At 41.2% G+C, this 17,886-nt stretch overlaps 2 protein-coding genes across 3 annotated transcripts; both read right to left on the reverse strand.

Moving 5' to 3' along the window:
* Window positions 1–39: 39 nt before the first annotated feature.
* zmynd12 (zinc finger, MYND-type containing 12) lies at window positions 40–9,439 on the reverse strand. The gene is made up of 8 exons (XM_049581189.1): window positions 9,164–9,439; window positions 7,315–7,444; window positions 5,763–5,934; window positions 5,496–5,665; window positions 5,199–5,321; window positions 5,020–5,113; window positions 4,317–4,462; window positions 40–1,501 (listed from the first exon to the last, which is right to left on the reverse strand). The coding sequence occupies exons 1-8, from the start codon at window positions 9,301–9,303 to the stop codon at window positions 1,370–1,372; spliced, it is 1,107 nt and encodes a 368-aa protein (XP_049437146.1). The 5' UTR covers window positions 9,304–9,439; the 3' UTR covers window positions 40–1,369.
* A 1,884-nt stretch (window positions 9,440–11,323) lies between these two features.
* On the reverse strand, window positions 11,324–15,204 carry LOC125891726 (epithelial membrane protein 3-like). 2 transcript variants are annotated; one of them, XM_049581196.1, is made up of 5 exons: window positions 15,143–15,204; window positions 13,985–14,075; window positions 13,787–13,889; window positions 13,535–13,675; window positions 11,324–12,131 (listed from the first exon to the last, which is right to left on the reverse strand). In XM_049581196.1, exons 2-5 carry the CDS (start codon window positions 14,060–14,062, stop codon window positions 11,956–11,958), a joined length of 498 nt encoding a protein of 165 aa, XP_049437153.1. In that variant the 5' UTR covers window positions 14,063–14,075; window positions 15,143–15,204; the 3' UTR covers window positions 11,324–11,955. The 2 variants fall into 2 exon arrangements, with proteins under 2 accessions (XP_049437153.1, XP_049437154.1); XM_049581197.1 differs by having other exon boundaries at window positions 13,985–14,072; window positions 15,143–15,203.
* Window positions 15,205–17,886: the final 2,682 nt, after the last annotated feature.

Raw genomic sequence — 17,886 nt, forward strand, 5'->3', positions numbered from 1 at the left:
TTCACGACATTAACAAGCCAGCCATAGGACAGAGTCAAATGTTCATATCTCTTTTTACAGCCCTGTTATTTAAATCTGTAGTTTACACATCATCCATATGCACACAGAGCACATCTAGCCATTTCAGGTTCATTTTACTGTGCCCCAACAACTTTCACAATGCCTTCTCACTGTCTGGTTTCCTCTGGGATTTAAGGATCATAGCTGAGTTAAGATCCTGGGTCAGGTGGGTTTCTTTCTGCTTGGTATTTATAGATCAGTGGCCATGTTAAAGTGGACACAAGGCATGGAAGCTACTGAAAGAAACGGGTACCGCATGCTAGTGACACAGGGAAGGAAGAAAAACGCATGTAAATCATGAAACGATTGTAAGTGCACGGGCCTGTGCGGTGCTCGGCCAGCCTGGAACAAACACATAGGGACCTCTGGACTAGTCACTGTGTACAACAACACAACAGAGCACAAGGTTACTATTTAATTCCAAACTGCTGCTAATGTATATTTGGCTCAAAAATTATAAAGGGAATATGCGGAAACCCAAGTGTTTCCATGCTTTGCTGCCTCTTGACACATAAAAATGAATCTGAATGCCAAAAAAACAAACATTTTGTTGTATAATTCAGTTCTAGAAACACTAGTAGTGAGATGATTTTAAAAGTGATTCTTTGTTTTGATATAATGAATAAATGTTTCAGAATTGTACATAATATGTAGGATTTCACAGCAATTATCGGGTTCATTTTATGTCAGTGTATTTTAAAACGAACCTGATGGTTGCTTAAAGGTTTACAATATACTTTGATTTGCAGAAGACAAATGCAATGTTTATGCTCCGTTGATGATATATAGACATTAGAAGTCTTGAATTATATTATGGTGAATTGATGATGAGGTTCTGGACTGATAGGTACGAGATAAGCAAAAACATTGTGTAAAAAAAACAAGCAGGTTTTTAGCAAATGCCCTCACCATTTATTCTGTTCTGTATCATTCTGACAGTGTTACGAAAAGGATCCCAAATCATGTAATTCACAAATGTGCAAAATGATGTAAATATATATCCCTCTTTTTTTTAGATTCAAATAAAGATGAGTCATTATTCAAGATCAATGAAAATGTGTCTCCTCCTCCTTTTACTTTTGTCAAGCGTTTCAAGATCAACTCCACAATAGTTTTTCATTATTCACTTATAACACTAATTCAAAACATCTGGATGAACCATAAATGACATCATAGCCTCTGTACTTGTTTTATCTGTGACCAATTTAGTGGTTTCTACATTTACATGGGTGAATCAGTGTAGGGCTGAACCTGATGTCCTGGTGGAGCAGATCCCAGAGCGGAGCGATCAGCAGGGCAGCTACGGTGACTAGTCAGAACCTGGATGTGACTCTGTGTGCGGACCCTGCACCAGCTGCAGCAGGCTCTGGATGGGCTCTGTCAGGTCATGGTTTGGTATCAGCTGGCTGGCCTGCAGGGCAGTGCTGCCAAATCCCAGTGCCTGGCACACAAACACAAACGGAAACAAAACACAGCAGCTGCAGCTGTTAGACTCTCTGGGGAGAGTAAAGCTGACTTATATAATAATATCACTGAAAACTGGATTGCAACCCGGTCTGCTTAACTTATCCCACTTAACCCCTCTGACAAACTCGTGGTAGGCTGTTTATTTGTCCTTAACAGTTTAGAAGTGAGAGAAAAATTAGGATGTGGAGAGCATTTTTTGATTGTGCTGACGAAGCCACGCATGGTCAGAGGGAAACAAGCCAAGCACAATGTGGAATTCATTGAGGTCTGCACTGACATCCATGGAATTCCTGCAGTTTCTGAGGAGCAGCTGGGACTGTGTACTGTGTATGTGATAATTAAGTGTTTATGTGTTCAATGTTACATCAGCCCACTGCTCTCACACTTTTCCATAGGCTTCTTATCTAGTGTTTATTCCATCCTGACAACAACTTATCAACTCACTGGAGAAAAAAGTGAAAGAATTTAATCCTGATGTATTTAAATCAAGACATCCCATTGGTAAAATATTGTTTTGCAAGTCACAAACAAGTCTCAACTCTTTGCACCCAATTCCTAAATCAAGTCCCAAGTCAAGACAAACAAGTACAAAGTCCTAAACTTTAAGTTTCAAGTCCTAAACAAGACATAATGCAATCTTCACCAAATGTAATGCAATTTTAACAACTGGCCAATAACATAATACAATTTTTAAAATCCTGAATGCTTTATAAAACTTGTATTTTTTTGATAAAACAAGTTTGTTGGAAGTTGTTCATCTCTCTCTGTAGTAATTCTGACCCTACCATCTGAATGCACAGCAGAAATCGAGACTCATCAGACCAGGCAACGTTTTTCCAATCTTCTATTGTCCAGTGTTGGTGAGTCTGTATGAGTTGTAGCCTCAGTTTCCTGTTGTTAGCTGACAGGAGTGGTACCTGGTGTGGTCTTCTGCTGCTGCAGCCCATCTGCTTCAAGGTTTGACGTGTTGTTGGTTCAGAGATGGTCTTCTGCAGACCTTGGTTGTAACCAGTGGTTATGTGAGTTACTGTTGCCTTTCTATCATCTTGAACCAGCCTGGCCATTCTCCTCTGCCCTCTGGCATCAACAAGGCCCAGAGAACTGCTCACTGGATATTTTCTCTTTTTCGGACTATCCTCTGTAAACCCTAGAGATGGTTGTGCTTGAAAATCCCAGTAGACCAACAAGCACTCTGCATTCAACTAAAATCACATTTCTTCCACATTCTGATGCTCCGTTTGAACTTCAGCAGGTCGTCTTGACCATGTCTACATGCCTAAATGCATTGAGTTGCTGCCACGTGATTGGCTGATAAGCTATTTGTGTTAATAAGCAGTTGAACAAATGTACCTAATAAAGTGGCTGGTGAGTGTATTTTCAAGTCAACAGGCTAAAATCCAAGTGAAGTCACAAGTGATTGTTGTTAAAGGCCAAGGCAAGATGCAAATCTCTTTTTTTTTTGTTTTGTCATGTTTGAGTTATCAAAACAGACTTAATATTCAAATCATGTGACTCGAGTCCACACCTCTGTGCACTGCAACATAAAGAGGAAAAGTGGACTTAAAGCTTATGTTTTACTTTGTGGTTCAATAAATATAAGGAGAAAGAGACTGCTGGACTGAGGAGTAGACGTGTGGCTTGGTGTCACAGAGTGTGAGTAAATGTTACAGTTGACTCTATACTCTGAACTCCTGGCTGAGGAAGGCAAGCAAAAACTGATTTTCACTGTGGAGATTAAAGATGCTCTTAAATAAGTTGGAACAGCCCGCAGGCTCGTTAACTTAGTCACCATCCTGGCATGATGAGCCCTGATCCTTTATCCTTACAGCTGCCACTTTGGCACTCTACGTGGGTATTTAACAGCAGGAGGTTAGTGTCTGAACTCGTGTCATCTTGGCACTGCTTGACTCAACATTTTGACCTGAGAGAAAAGGCACCATTTAAAAAACAGACTTGATATGTTCAGCTTTTTTTCCTGTAGTTGTGGGACTCTTATGTAGCTGTTGGTGAAGTTAAAAACGAACCTCCAATTGTATTTCATCCAGCTGTAACAGCCCAGCAAACCACCAAATAAAAACATGACTGTCTGTTGTTGGGCCTATTTATATGTTTGCTTGAATGAGGCTACTTATGCTTAGCCGTGAGGTCTTATCCAATCTTTGTCCTCCACTTGCCCAGGGCCCACTGAGCCTAGCTCCCGTCCATTACAGTCACCTCTCTGGTGCAGAACTTCCTGTGCAGCCAGCGGTACAGACACACTCACTACACCATTGCCACCTCTTCCTCTAAACTGGCATGACACACTAGAGATCCGCTCATTCATCCCTCATCTTTTTTTTTTTTTTTTTTTTTAAGATATTTTTTGGGGCTTTTCAGCCTTTAATGGACAGGACAGACAAGTGTGAGAGGGGGAGGGAGAGAGGGAGTGACATGCAGCAAAGGGCCAACGGCTGGAGTCGAACCCGGGCCGCTGCGGCAACAGCCTTGTACATGGGGCGCCTGCTCTACTACTAAGCCACCAACGCCCCTCTCTCATCTAAACATGAGCAGTTCACACGCACAAATCACCTCCGATGGCATCACAGAGAGACTGGAAATCAAGGTGGAAGTCAGAGTGTCGAGACGGCTGAATCAACTCCTGCTAATTCTCATCTTTACGGCTTTACCAATTAGAGATAATCCCATCTTGAGACGGCCCTCCAAAGCAGGCGCATAAGGGGGAAGTGGGGAACTGTGTCACTGTGTCAAACTGAGCCTTTAATCCCTGCACACCTCATCAGGTGACTCACCTTTAGGGAGTCTCCCCCCAGGAACCACAGCATGGCCAGGCAGTGGGCCACCAGTGCAATCTGAGCCAAGTCTTTTTTGGAGTCATTTTGCACAAACTCCAACATGGTGTTTAACATCTTGTCCACCTCAACTCGCTGGGCTGTGTCTGATTGAAAGTCATGGATAGAGACAAAGATGCACATGTCCATTAGCTTTTACAGTATATTACCATGAGCATTAACACACTGTACAGTTACAAATGGAAACAACAACAACAACAACAACACTTAATGCATTCATGAGAGATTAATATAAAATTCTGTTCTGTCTGCATCTTCCGTACAGTTTGTGTGAACTATTCCACTCCCTCTCCACTCCCACTTTTCCCTGGTAAACATCCCAGAAGGCCTGGGAAATTGCACTGCAGCTAACAGGCTTAGCATCATATGTAGGGCAGCAGCTGCGATAGAGCGTAGTGGTGCGGATGCTGCACAGCCAGAGATGTGTCAGCACTGGTCTGTAGTCAGCCCTAAGCATGCTAGTGTAAATCTGGGGGTTTAGCTTTCGGATCGCACAGCAAGACAGCTCAGCTAAATATAGGCACTGATGACCTTATTTTTTTAGTGATACGCTAATGGAGCTCTTTGCTGTTTAGTTTCATTATGATTTTAATGGTTCTATTATATTACATTTACATTGGACAGATTTGATGACAAGATGTACCATAAGAGGGCTCCAACAAGATGTCAGGACTTTGGATACTTTGGAGGTGGTTCTTGAGGAGTCTGGTCAGATGGCAGTGCCAAATACGTGCCACCTACAATATGAGCAACAGAAGATAAACCATGAAACACATAAACAAAAACAGGTTTGGCAATATTGCGTCATCTGTTTTATTTTACCTCAGAGTACAAGGAATGAGCAATAGGAATCCTCCCCTGTTTGGCAAACACATCAGCCATGAGAAAGTAGCCACTGCAGGTGACTGTGCTATCCACACCATACTCCTCACTGGCAAAGTATATCTGAAAAAATATCGTTAAAATAATTTCTTAACGAGGTATATTCATAGACAAAATGGGTATTTCCAATATTGGAATATATTAACAACTAGTGAGACAAGTTTATATGGTAAGCAACATGCAGAGAGAGTTGCAGCCTTCATTTTGCTTCTGACAATATCAATAATATATACAAACATCATTAGCAAAGTTAAACAGAGCTGCTTCCAGGTTTCCAGTCTCTGTGTGAAGGCGGCCCAGGCTCCTGTGCAGCCGGTGGTGGACTGCGGGACCACATTCTGGGTTCTGCAACACTGCCCACTCTGCCTGGGACAGGAGCTCTGCCACCAGGGGTAGATGACCCAAACCTGGACAATTACCACACAGCCATGTGTTAAACATCATACATAGGTAGGAGAAAGGAGACAGTTGGAGCTGAGAAACCATTTTGTGCTCCTCCCTCACCCATGTTAGCCTCAGCCAGCAGCAGGATGGCAGGGACCAATTGGACAGACCCGGGGCCATGGACGTCTATGGAACACTGCAGGCAGAACCGGGCAGCAGGCAGAGCCTCCTGATGTTTTCCCTCAGACAGCTTGCTCTGAGCCACCAACCTGCAAATCTCCGCCAGCTCCGCCTAATTAGGGAATCAAACCCAAAGTACATGTCAGGTTACTTTTACCCTGCATTCATTCACTAGACTCTGCTTCCAGGAAAAATACACAACAACTCACAGGAGTAAAACACTCTTATTTACTGTCAGTAACCACAGGATAATTCAATATCAGTGTGAGTATCACTGTAGTAACATTCAAACATTGATCGCTGAAGATGGAGCTGGCTCTGGAAACAGTATGTGACTGGACCAGAAACCACAATTCACTGTGTCCTCTGTGACAAAACTCCTGAAATATCTTTATCTTCTACTGTTCAACTTTAGAAAAAAGAAAAGAAAAACAGCCCACTCAGCTGATCTCCTCTATGGTATTTATTCAGTAGATAAACAAAAACATGTTTTTGTGCAGCTCCCAGCGCTTATGTCAGTCACAGCCCATGACAAACCTCTGCTCAAATAGAAGGTGAGAAAGACTCAAGGGGTAGAACTGTGACTGAAGTGTGAGACTTCATCTCTCTTCTTCCTCCTCGTCAACTTAAACGTCAGCTTAGTTGTTTTAGCTTGTAAAGCAACAACAAAGATTCACTGTTCTACTTTGATTTTGCTGTTTCAAGTTCTATGACTTTTCTAAGCGACTACAGTTTTTGAAACTGGTCCAGTTTTGAGTGAAACAGCTGCAACAGCAGCTGCACAACAGGCTGCAATGTAATCCTTAGGGGGAATAGCGCACTGTCAATGTATGTCCACTAGTGCTCCTATATGCCACTGACAGGCTCAGATTGTTATTTGAGTTGTCTGACCACATTATGGAAAGAACCCTACAGAGAAATAAAACATTTTTCTTCACCTTTTGCTTGATCTGGTCCGTTTGTTATTACGTCCAACCAAGTCTCGCTTCAGGAGAAGTCTTGTACTGAAGTCTCCTGAGGGGTGACTGGTTGCCGCAACGCAACAAACAGACCAGATCAAGCAAAGGGTATTTCTTTGTGGGATCCTTTCCATAATGTTGTCAGACACTTACAATAACAATGGACATTCACTGGCGGTGCGCAGTTGCCCTGATGGGTTACACTGCAGCCCATTTCACAGCTAGCTCAGTCATGGACCAGTTTCAAAAACTGACATCCCTATTAGACACTTAGACACAAAGATATAAATAAAAATATAATCCAGGTTGAGAAATACCTAAGTTTTCATTTAAGTCTTATGGAATTAGTAAAGCTACAACTAAAAACCTGGAAGCTAAACATGAGACCATTTGAGAAGTTTTCAGAATTCATGCTGCATTTTCCTTGACAGTGAGAAATGTAAACTGGACTCAGACTCAAAACAAGATGTCTACTGTATTGTATGTTTCCCAGTCTCCCATACATGGTCCCAATGCATCACATATATCCTCACCTTCTTAAGCTGTATTTCAATTTGTCCAGCCCGCTGGAGACTAAAGAGTGTCGGGGTGCGAATGGGAACAAGCAACTGACAGATTCTCTCATGGATCCCTACCCAGTCAGCCTGGTGGTGCTCTGCATCACTGAGGAATAAAAAAATATCTTTTTTAAAAGAACTGCAATTTTAGATAATATTTATATTCCCAAACTGACTCACTCTCTCAAGTCAATTTTATTTACATAGCTCAATATCACAAATCACAAATTTGCCTCAGGGGTTCAGTTGTCTCAGTTTTCTTCTCTCTGTTCAGTCAGATCCACAGAGTCCTCATGGCTTTGCGTCAAACTTTTTTATGCATAATGAAACTCCACTCTGGGCAAAGTTGCTGATGTTGGCGTAGGACTTGAGCTACTGATGAAGAACCTGTTTTTCTGACTATGGTCCGAACAGCTGAGCTGCAACTTATACTGTAATAGTAGAACAGTAGCCTCAGTAATAACGGTTTTAAATCAGATGTGGATCTGATTGACTTCAAAGCACTGGACAGATACAGTATGTGTAGCATTAACAGTGAAATGTTCCTGTGCGGTATATTGGTTTGCTTGAATTGTAGAGCCTCTATCCCATTTAGAGAATATCACCTGAGTGCACAGAGGGCATACTAAATTGTATGCCATTACATAACTGGTCTGTAATTTTGTTGTAATTTTGTTCATCTGGCTCCCATCTCCTGCACACTTCTGTGGAAACTGTCTTGGTTTCCCTGGCGTTTTTTTCTACTGAGGCAAGCCAGTGTATTGGTTTTTTTGGACCTGAGACAGAAGCAGCGAGCAGGCAGGGATCTGGCCACGTCACATCAACAGAAGCACTGACTTGCAAGCACACAGACACACATAAATCAAGGGGTCTTCTCAGGCTACAGGGACACTATACTTTATCTTTGCTGAGCTTTCTTAGCACAGCAACTCTACATCTTCCCAATGATATATTGTCACCGCAAAGATAAGTCTAGATACTGGTGAGCCAGCAGACTAATAACGTGATATGGCTCATTAGGCCCTCAGTAAACCATTTCACCAATGTGACAGCTTTACAGTCTAATTTTGAGCCCAAGTAATGTGTTTCCAAAACATAAAAAATAACAAGGAACATAAACTAACTCACATCTTAACTGGCAGCACATAGAAGCTAATGTAAAGTTATGTTTCTCCCATCTAACCCCTGTTTTGAGGTATAGCTAAATGACACAAAGGCTGTAATTTTTCATCTAATTCAAAACAATGTGCTTGACATAGTTCATGTTGAATGCTGGGAGTGAAGCAGGCACACTAAGTGGCTGTAAGCTGCCTTTAAGAGACTGGGTTTAGTGGCTCATCCCTTCACATAAATCCCTGAAGGGAGGGATGCCACCACATGCTCTTCTTCACTCTCCACTCTGTGCCAGTGAGGATTTCACCGAGCACCATCTTATGATCTGTAATTGACTCTGAAGACATGTGCACCAACGCCAAGGGTAATGTCGGCTTGCATTTAAAAAAAAAAGAAAAGAAAACTCTGTTGACCAACTAAAATGATCGAACAGACGCAGACTACAGCTCCCTCCAGTCACACGAGCAAAAATAGCCGTTGTGGTAATTTCATTTCCAGCTGTTCCTCTCCCTCCCTGACGCCTTTTGTGAAACAAGATGGCGGACACTGCCACCTAACGTCCAAACCGGAGACATGTTCTAAACAAGTTGTAAACACAAAACGAACACAGGACATTTATTTGGACAGTATGCTTTCACAAATAAGTGGTCAAACTGCCTTGAGCAGCAGCACACACGTTTCCTGATAAAAAGCTAGGATAGCATAAGCTTACCAGTAAAAGGTGACCTGACACTGGGTGCATTGCAGGTACGCTCTTCTTCGACAAAGTTCACACAGCTTTTCCGTCCCTTTGGCTAAAGCAAGAGGAATTATCCTGGATGTTGGCCCTAAAACACGAGGGGTAGCCTCCATTGTCACAAGAAAGCCCACTTTAAATTGGTATTAGAAATACACGCCCGATATAAAGCTCGTTTTAAATACAAAATTAGCTTATGAAGCTAACACTGTTGTTGAGGAACTGTAAGTCTATGGTCGCTGTGGCAACGGCCTTAATGGCTTTCCTCTCTGCTGGGATAGCTGCTACTAAAGGCTTAAAAACACCAACAATATATAAATTCTACTTACAAAGAAGTAAGGACGCTGTAAAATGTTAATAAAAACAAAATGCAGTGATTTGTAAATCCTTTTTGACCTATTTTCGGTTGAGTACAGTGTAAAGAGAAGACAACTGATGTTTTAACTGATTAAGTTTATTGGGGGGGGTTTTGTAAGGGAAGGGCTCCAACAAGGTGTCGGGATTTTGGATACTTTGATTGTGGGTTTTAAAAAGTCAGATGGCAGTGCCAAATAAATGCCACCTACAATACCAGCAACAGAAGATAAACTATAAAACACATAAACAAAAACAGATTTGGCCAAATTGCCTCATCTGTTTTATTTTACCTCAGAGTACAAGAAAATGAGCAATAGGAATCTTCCCCTGTTTGGCAAACACATCAGCCATGAGAGAGTAGCCACCACAGGTGACTGTACTATCAAGATTATACTCCTCACAGGCAAAGTATATCTGAAATCTTTTTCTTACAAGGTATACTGATGTATATAGTGGGGTTTCCCAACATGTAGGTGCACATGGCCCCCACCAAGTTTATATGGTGAGCAACATGCAGAAACAGAGTTGCATCCTTCATTTTGCTTCTGACTAAATAAAGTTTTTAAACAGTTAAAAATACTTAATGTACTGAAGCCATTTCTGGTGAGTTTATTACTTATGACACAAACTTGCAAAAAGCATTTACAAAGTTAAGCAGAACTGCTTCCAAGTTTCCAGTCACCGTGTGGAGGCGGCCCAGGCTCCTGTGCAGCCAGTGCACCTTTTCTTTTAACAACACCCAGTAAGCATTTGGTAGCTGAGGGCCACTTGTTGAAGTTTTGAAAGTAAAAATCTTTCCCATTTTTGCTTGATATACAACTTCAGTTGCCCAGCAGTTCACAGTCTCTGCTGTCGTATTTTGTGCTTCAGAATGCTCCACATATTTTCAGAAAGAGACAGGTCAGTAGCTACTGCAGGCAGACCAGTCTGGGACCTGCACTCTTTTACTACAAAGCCATGCTGTTGTAGCATGTGAAGAATGTGGATTGACATTGTCTTGATGGAATAAGCAACGACATCCCTGAAAGACATCTGGATGGCAGCATATGTTGCTCCAAAACCTTTATGCACCTTTCAGCATTCATGGTGCCTTCAAGTATCCCAAGATGCCATGAGCACTAACACACCCCAATACCATTACAGATGCTGGCTTTTGAACTTTGTCCTGGTAACAGTTTGGACACAACGTTCATGATTTCCAAAAACAATTAGAAATGTGGACTCGTCAGACCACAGCACACTTCTCCACTTTGTGTCAGTCCATGTCAGATGAGCTTGAGCCCAGAGAAGTCAGCAGCATTTCTGGATGTTATTAATATATGACTTTCAATTTGCATGTCTAAACTTGCATTTGAAGATGCAGAGAGAGAGACAGTGTTTACCAATAATGGTTTTCCAAAGTGTTCTAGAGCCCACATAGTAATATAATGACTGAATCTTTTGCAGATGCGTCTTTCATACCCAGTCGTGATACTATCATCTGTTACCAATTAACCTGTTGACCTGTGGAGTGTGTTTTAACAGGTGTTTTTGAACATTCCCAGTCTTTTGTTGTCCTTGACCCAACTTGTTTGAACATCAAATGTCTTGTCTTTGCACTGTATTCAACTGAATGTAGGTCAAAACAGGATTGGGAATCATTGCATTCTGTTTTGAAATACCGTTTACACAGCACCCAACATTTTTTGAATTAGAGTTGTAGGTTACTAACGTCATATAGTTTACACACACACACACACACTGAACACTATACATGGTGCTGAAAATTTAGGACACATGTTTAAAATAAGATAACATAATGTTTTAATGGTCATTTACAGGGTACATTTGGTATCAAATGTGCAATTTATTATCATCAAAAATGAAAACAAATTAGGGTTTCCTCACAACATGCTTCATGTTGTTACAGCAATGGATTAGTATACATTCTGGATCTGTGTGTGATATTTATTTAAAGCAGCAACTAAATGCATCTACGTGTCAGTTTTAGGTACAAAAATATACATATTTCAAGCTTGCTCTGCTCTAAGGAAAATTACAGTAAAAGCAACTCAAATGCTTCATAATGCCTACAGCACTAATACAAAAATAATATATAAAACTTCTTTGGTATATATTTACCTGTCTTGATCAACATGCTGAACAGCTGGACAACAAAAACCTTGAAGGTGAGATGAACTATATATTGGATTGATATTGAGGATTCAATGCTCGCTAAAGAGAAAGCTCATCATTCACTGATACATTTTCCAGTATACATGTATAGAATTCCAAAACATTATCACAATAACTGAGGCCTGAGCAAAAATCATAAAATAAGCATTTGTGATTCTGATACTTCTGTTAACAAGAAGACAAGTCTGTTTCTTTTTCCTCCAACCCTGTTGTTGACATGGTGTTTAATTTTCTGGTTACTCTTTCTTACGTAAGTGGATGTATATGACCCCACTACACAGCAACAAGGGGACACACACCCAGGCCAGGATGAAGCAGTAGCCAAAGCGTCCTGATGTCAGTTCTCTGGAGTCCTGAAGGATTTCCTTATTGTGTAGTGTGTAGATGAGAGCTGCAGAAAAGGCAGTCAGCCCTAAAAAAAAACCAAAGAAGACAAATATGATGTTTGTTTAAGTATTGAGATGCATGGTAAAATGTGCAATGTTTGTAACCTGCTTCATTTCTTATTGATTAACATCATATTCAGTTCACTTCAATTCAATTCAGTTCAATTCAGTTTAATTCAGTTCAATTCAATTCAATTCAGTAGAACCTTATTTATCCTGAAAGAAATTTGGAGAATGCTTCAAATTACAGTAACACTAAGTACAGTAACCACAATTCAACATTTACAACCAGTAACAACCAGTGGTTCCCCGGATCAAGGTAACTCACTGGGCCCAGTTTTAGAACAATAGAGTATTAAATATCTGACAAAATTTACAAGATAATAAGGATTTTCAAGGAGAAAAAGCAAAACCAGTGGCTAATAGAGTAACAATACGAGTAAGATAAGTACAAGAGTTTCTAAAAATTAACTAAAATGTTGGGGAAAGTGGGGAGTCGGTGTACAATAGACAATATACAATAGAGTGATAGCAGCAACTGCGCCCCCCATGTTGCACCGGAGGTGGCCAGACATCATGAACGCATCACATTATATTAACTTTTTGTTCAGGCTGTGTCACAGAAAAGTTGATATCTGTAATAAAAGCAATTTCTGTGGCAGGGTTTTAATACAGACTTGAAAAAAAATAATCTAGAGGTAAGAGCTTATGTCATTTTTAATGCAGGTTTGCCATTAGTACGATCATGATGGGCTTCAGATGTATACCTGATCCACACTTCTAAAATCTTAATATAATGTAGCTGAGAATCTCTCAAATAAAACACAACTTCCTCATGAGGAACAGAAACAATGTATGTTTATGAACTTGATCACTTACTTCCCCTGTTTTTGAAAAGACAGAAGATGTGCTCTGCTGTCCGTACCCTCGTGTGTGTTACATCACTAAAAGCCCATGATGTCCTTTTCACAGTACATTAGGACTCAGACAGATCGCATGCATGGTGCTTAAAATAAAGGCCCCAGTGTCATGTCTCTCACAGAGTTAAAATATGACTTGCTGGGTCTCAGGAGGATGTATTACACAAGTTTGTACGAATTCAGTCATCACTACGAGTAAAGTGAAGTTACAGCTAATACTCACACCATGGTTTAATGGTATGTTTCTGTCACTTGCCGTACCCAATTAGATTTTAAAGCACAGATGCAACAGCTTGTATTAGCTATTTCTCCACCAACAAGCTCTTGTACAATCCTTTAGTCTGCTGTACCTAAATATAAAGAGCCCAGTCTCCATTTAGCTTATTTGACAGTCATGGACTTTAGACATGCTTCCCCTTTTAGTTTGTAAGCGCAAGTGTCACCCTTTTCAAAAATTCTCATCACCGAGAGACATGTCGATGACGCACATTGTTTCACTCCACTGTTACCTGCAAAGACTTGACACAGCCCGGTGAAGTAGAAGAGCCCACCCTTGGACATGGTGAACAGCTGGCCCAGGAACACCAAGAAGGAGACCGAGGAAAAGACCACTGAGAGAACCATCAGGACCTGCACTGCCTGGAGCCACTCTGAGAGAGGAAAACATTTACACATCTATAAACCAGTCTAAGTGCCCAGATTTTACCTGTGGGAGAGAACTGCTAATGTGTGGAGGTATGCAAAATGAAATTGCTGCCTACCACTTTCTTTGGAGGACGCACACAACCAGGTTCCTGTGAAGTTGTCGAACCTACAGTTGTACCACAGGTCTGAGTTCTCCATGCCATCCCACACCCACCAGGACTTTAAAAAAAAGAGATCAGACATGATGCACACAGCTGCTTATGAAATAATACGGTCAAAGCAAACAAACATCATGTCCTGAACATGACTACTACCTTCTCCATGGTTGCAATAAACAGCATCGCCAGTGTGATGAGGTGCAGCAGGGTCACAAACATAAGGAGGTATGCCATTTTCAAATCCCTGCTATAAAACAAACAAACAAAACTGTTTATGTATAGGCTTCCCAGGCTGCTGCGTCCAACATTACAGTTAGCGAGGACATAGTGTGTGGCCAGTTTAACATGTTTGCTGGGCCCACTGTGTAAGCCAGTGTTGGGGAACTTTCCTGTTTTGCCTTGAAACGTAAAGTGGAAAATGCGAGTAGCTGAACAGAGTATACTCTGTGTTACGTAAGACCATGCTTCAAAACAGAGTGAGTTATTTCTAAAAGTACAGCAAACCTACAGAGAAGCTGGGCGGGCCTACTGAAATCTAAACGGCTCCAAAATATTTACCCAATTAGCCTCTCTGCCCTTCCTCATTTTTATTTTATTGCATAGGGTAAACAATCTGTAATTTGGATTTAATTAAAGCTGCTCGACTTGTAAATTTAGAGGAAATTAAAGTCTGAGGAAAAGCCTGTGATTTTATTTGACATTGTGTCTACTCTTCAGTAGTAGCAGAGCACAAGCAATCACTGTTAAACTATTATGACAGTAATTTCAGTTTACAATTGTCTGTCTGCAGTTTATCTCTCAAACTACTGGACCAATCTGGCTATGCCTATGCCTATCTGCACATGCAGTAAAGGCAAAAGACATACAGCTAAGTAAGCCTCAGAAATTGTCCGTGTCGATCTTTATCTGTAGGAGAGGTCCATTTGGGTGGGTGGTGGAGTCATGATTACTGTCAAATTATGTCATTACACTAGATTTCATCCATCACATTAAGGCGGATGAAAGGTAAACATTCAGTGAAGAAGGTTTGAAACAAAGCAAATGGTTGTGAAAAAAATCATTTTGGCAATAAGCAAATAAGATCAACACAAAGATGTAATGTGTAACATGCTTTTTCTCTGTCTTTTTCTCTGGCACTCCAAATGTGTTTTGATGGCATGAATTGCTTTGCTACCCATTCCTTAAACAGCCTGTGTTATTAGATGTGATGCAAGAATCACAACAATGGCATCTTTGTTTTAAAATTACCTGGATCTGTGATTTAACAAGACATAAATTGAAATCATATGAAAAGACAAAGTTATATCGACTCACCCCAGGTACTGCCCGTCCCTTCAAATCAGCTCTCAGCACCAGCTTCAAAACAGCGTCACTACCCTACAACACTGTGCCCCTCTTGGTGGTCCTCTCCTTTCCAGTCTGACCACACCCCCCTTATTTTTTCTGCCACTCCATCCAAACTTTCCAAGGAGAACGCCCATTTCCTCTGTGCAGAACAGTGCTCCCTTTTGCTGTGCCTCGGAGTCCCTCAGTACAACATCACCATCCAAAAAAGACTCAAAATGAGACCCACCCATGGGCAGTGAAGGCACACGAAACCACATGAAAAGACCTCCTCTGTAAACATTTCACCTTGAATGCTCTGGTTTACGGCATAATGACCATTCTACCGTATCTAAGTCCATTCATAATCTTTCTTGTTAGGGCAGATATGAAAAATAACACACTGCTGCAACATAACTCACATTTCTACAGCAGAACACGATGAGTATTCAGAGTGCACCGGTCACACAGAAACCATTTGGGAGGGACACACCATGTACAAACGCCTTAGGTAATGTGTGAGGGTCAGTGGAGGTCACAACTAAACAACTCCTTATGAAGTTTCGGAACACCAATTATACATTTACATCAGTTAGGTAAGAAAAAGGAAAGTCAGACGAAGGATTTATGCACTCAAAAAAAAAAAAGTTTATATGAGTGCTTGTATCTCTCCATTAATTTTACAAATAAATAGTTTCAAAATTATATTGTGGGCGATTGAGCTGACATTAAAGGGGAATACCACCTAAATTAAAAATTCCAATATGTTATTACAACGACCTCGGATAGTTAACACAATATTCGTGAACATGAGCTACTCTCTCTCAAAGCCAGAAACCAGAGAAGAAAGTCTCAAACTTGTGATGTCACAGGGTATAAAGTCTGGAGCTTGTCCATAGACAATGAATGGGAGACTGATTGTCACTACACAGTCCACCATGTAGTGACTTTGCCATTTTGTAGTGCTGTCTGAATGTATAGTGGGAATTATTATATCCTATATAGTGGACTCATGTATCCCACAATGCATAGTGAAAAGTAGTGTACAACCAATGGTCACTAACCAAGCACTATATCCTTTACTGTCATTTCCACACACAGAGTACATGGGAATGAAACTGTGCTTTTCCCACAACCCCAAGGTGCCATCAGACACATACAAGTATAAAAATATAAACATAAAAATATATATGCATCACACATACAGTACAGGCCAAAAGTTTGGACACACCTTCTCATTCAATGCGTTTTCTTTATTTTCATGACTATTTACATTGTAGATTCTCACTGAAGGCATCAAAACTATGAATGAACACATGTGGAGTTATGTACTTAACAAAAAAAGGTGAAATAACTGAAAACATGTTTTATATTCTCGTTTCTTCAAAATAGCCACCCTTTGCTCTGATTACTGCTTTGCACACTCTTGGCATTCTCTCCATGAGCTTCAAGAGGTAGTCACCTGAAATGGTTTTCCAACAGTCTTGAAGGAGTTCCCAGAGGTGTTTAGCACTTGTTGGCCCCTTTGCCTTCACTCTGTGGTCCAGCTCACCCCAAACCATCTCGATTGGGTTCATGTCCGGTGACTGTGGAGGCCAGGTCATCTGCCGCAGCGCTCCATCACTCTCCTTCTTGGTCAAATAGCCCTTACACAGCCTGGAGGTGTGTTTGGGGTCATTGTCCTGTTGAAAAATAAATGATCGTCCAACTAAACGCAAACCGGATGGGATGGCATGTCGCTGCAGGATGCTGTGGTAGCCATGCTGGTTCAGTGTGCCTTCAATTTTGAATAAATCCCCAACAGTGTCACCAGCAAAACACCCCACACCATCACACCTCCTCCTCCATGCTTCACAGTGGGAACCAGGCATGTGGAATCCATCCGTTCACCTTTTCTGCGTCTCACAAAGACACGGCGGTTGGAACCAAAGATCTCAAATTTGGACTCATCAGACCAAAGCACAGCTTTCCACTGGTCTAATGTCCATTCCTTGTCTTTCTTGGCCCAAACAAATCTCTTCTGCTTGTTGCCTCTCCTTAGCAGTGGTTTCCTAGCAGCTATTTGACCATGAAGGCCTGATTCGCGCAGTCTCCTCTTAACAGTTGTTCTAGAGATGGGTCTGCTGCTAGAACTCTGTGTGGCATTCATCTGGTCTCTGATCTGAGCTGCTGTTAACTTGCCATTTCTGAGGCTGGTGACTCGGATGAACTTATCCTCAGAAGCAGAGGTGACTCTTGGTCTTCCTTTCCTGGGTCGGTCCTCATGTGTGCCAGTTTCGTTGTAGCGCTTGATGGTTTTTGCGACTCCACTTGGGGACACATTTAAAGTTTTTGCAATTTTCCGGACTGTCTGACCTTCATTTCTTAAAGTAATGATGGCCACTCGTTTTTCTTTAGTTAGCTGATTGGTTCTTGCCATAATATGAATTTTAACAGTTGTCCAATAGGGCTGTCGGCTGTGTATTAACCTGACTTCTGCACAACACAACTGATGGTCCCAACCCCATTGATAAAGCAAGAAATTCCACTAATTAACCCTGATAAGGCACACCTGTGAAGTGGAAACCATTTCAGGTGACTACCTCTTGAAGCTCATGGAGAGAATGCCAAGAGTGTGCAAAGCAGTAATCAGAGCAAAGGGTGGCTATTTTGAAGAAACTAGAATATAAAACATGTTTTCAGTTATTTCACCTTTTTTTGTTAAGTACATAACTCCACATGTGTTCATTCATAGT

Source organism: Epinephelus fuscoguttatus, linkage group LG7, assembly GCF_011397635.1.
Source record: "Epinephelus fuscoguttatus linkage group LG7, E.fuscoguttatus.final_Chr_v1".
NCBI lineage: Eukaryota > Metazoa > Chordata > Actinopteri > Perciformes > Serranidae > Epinephelus > Epinephelus fuscoguttatus.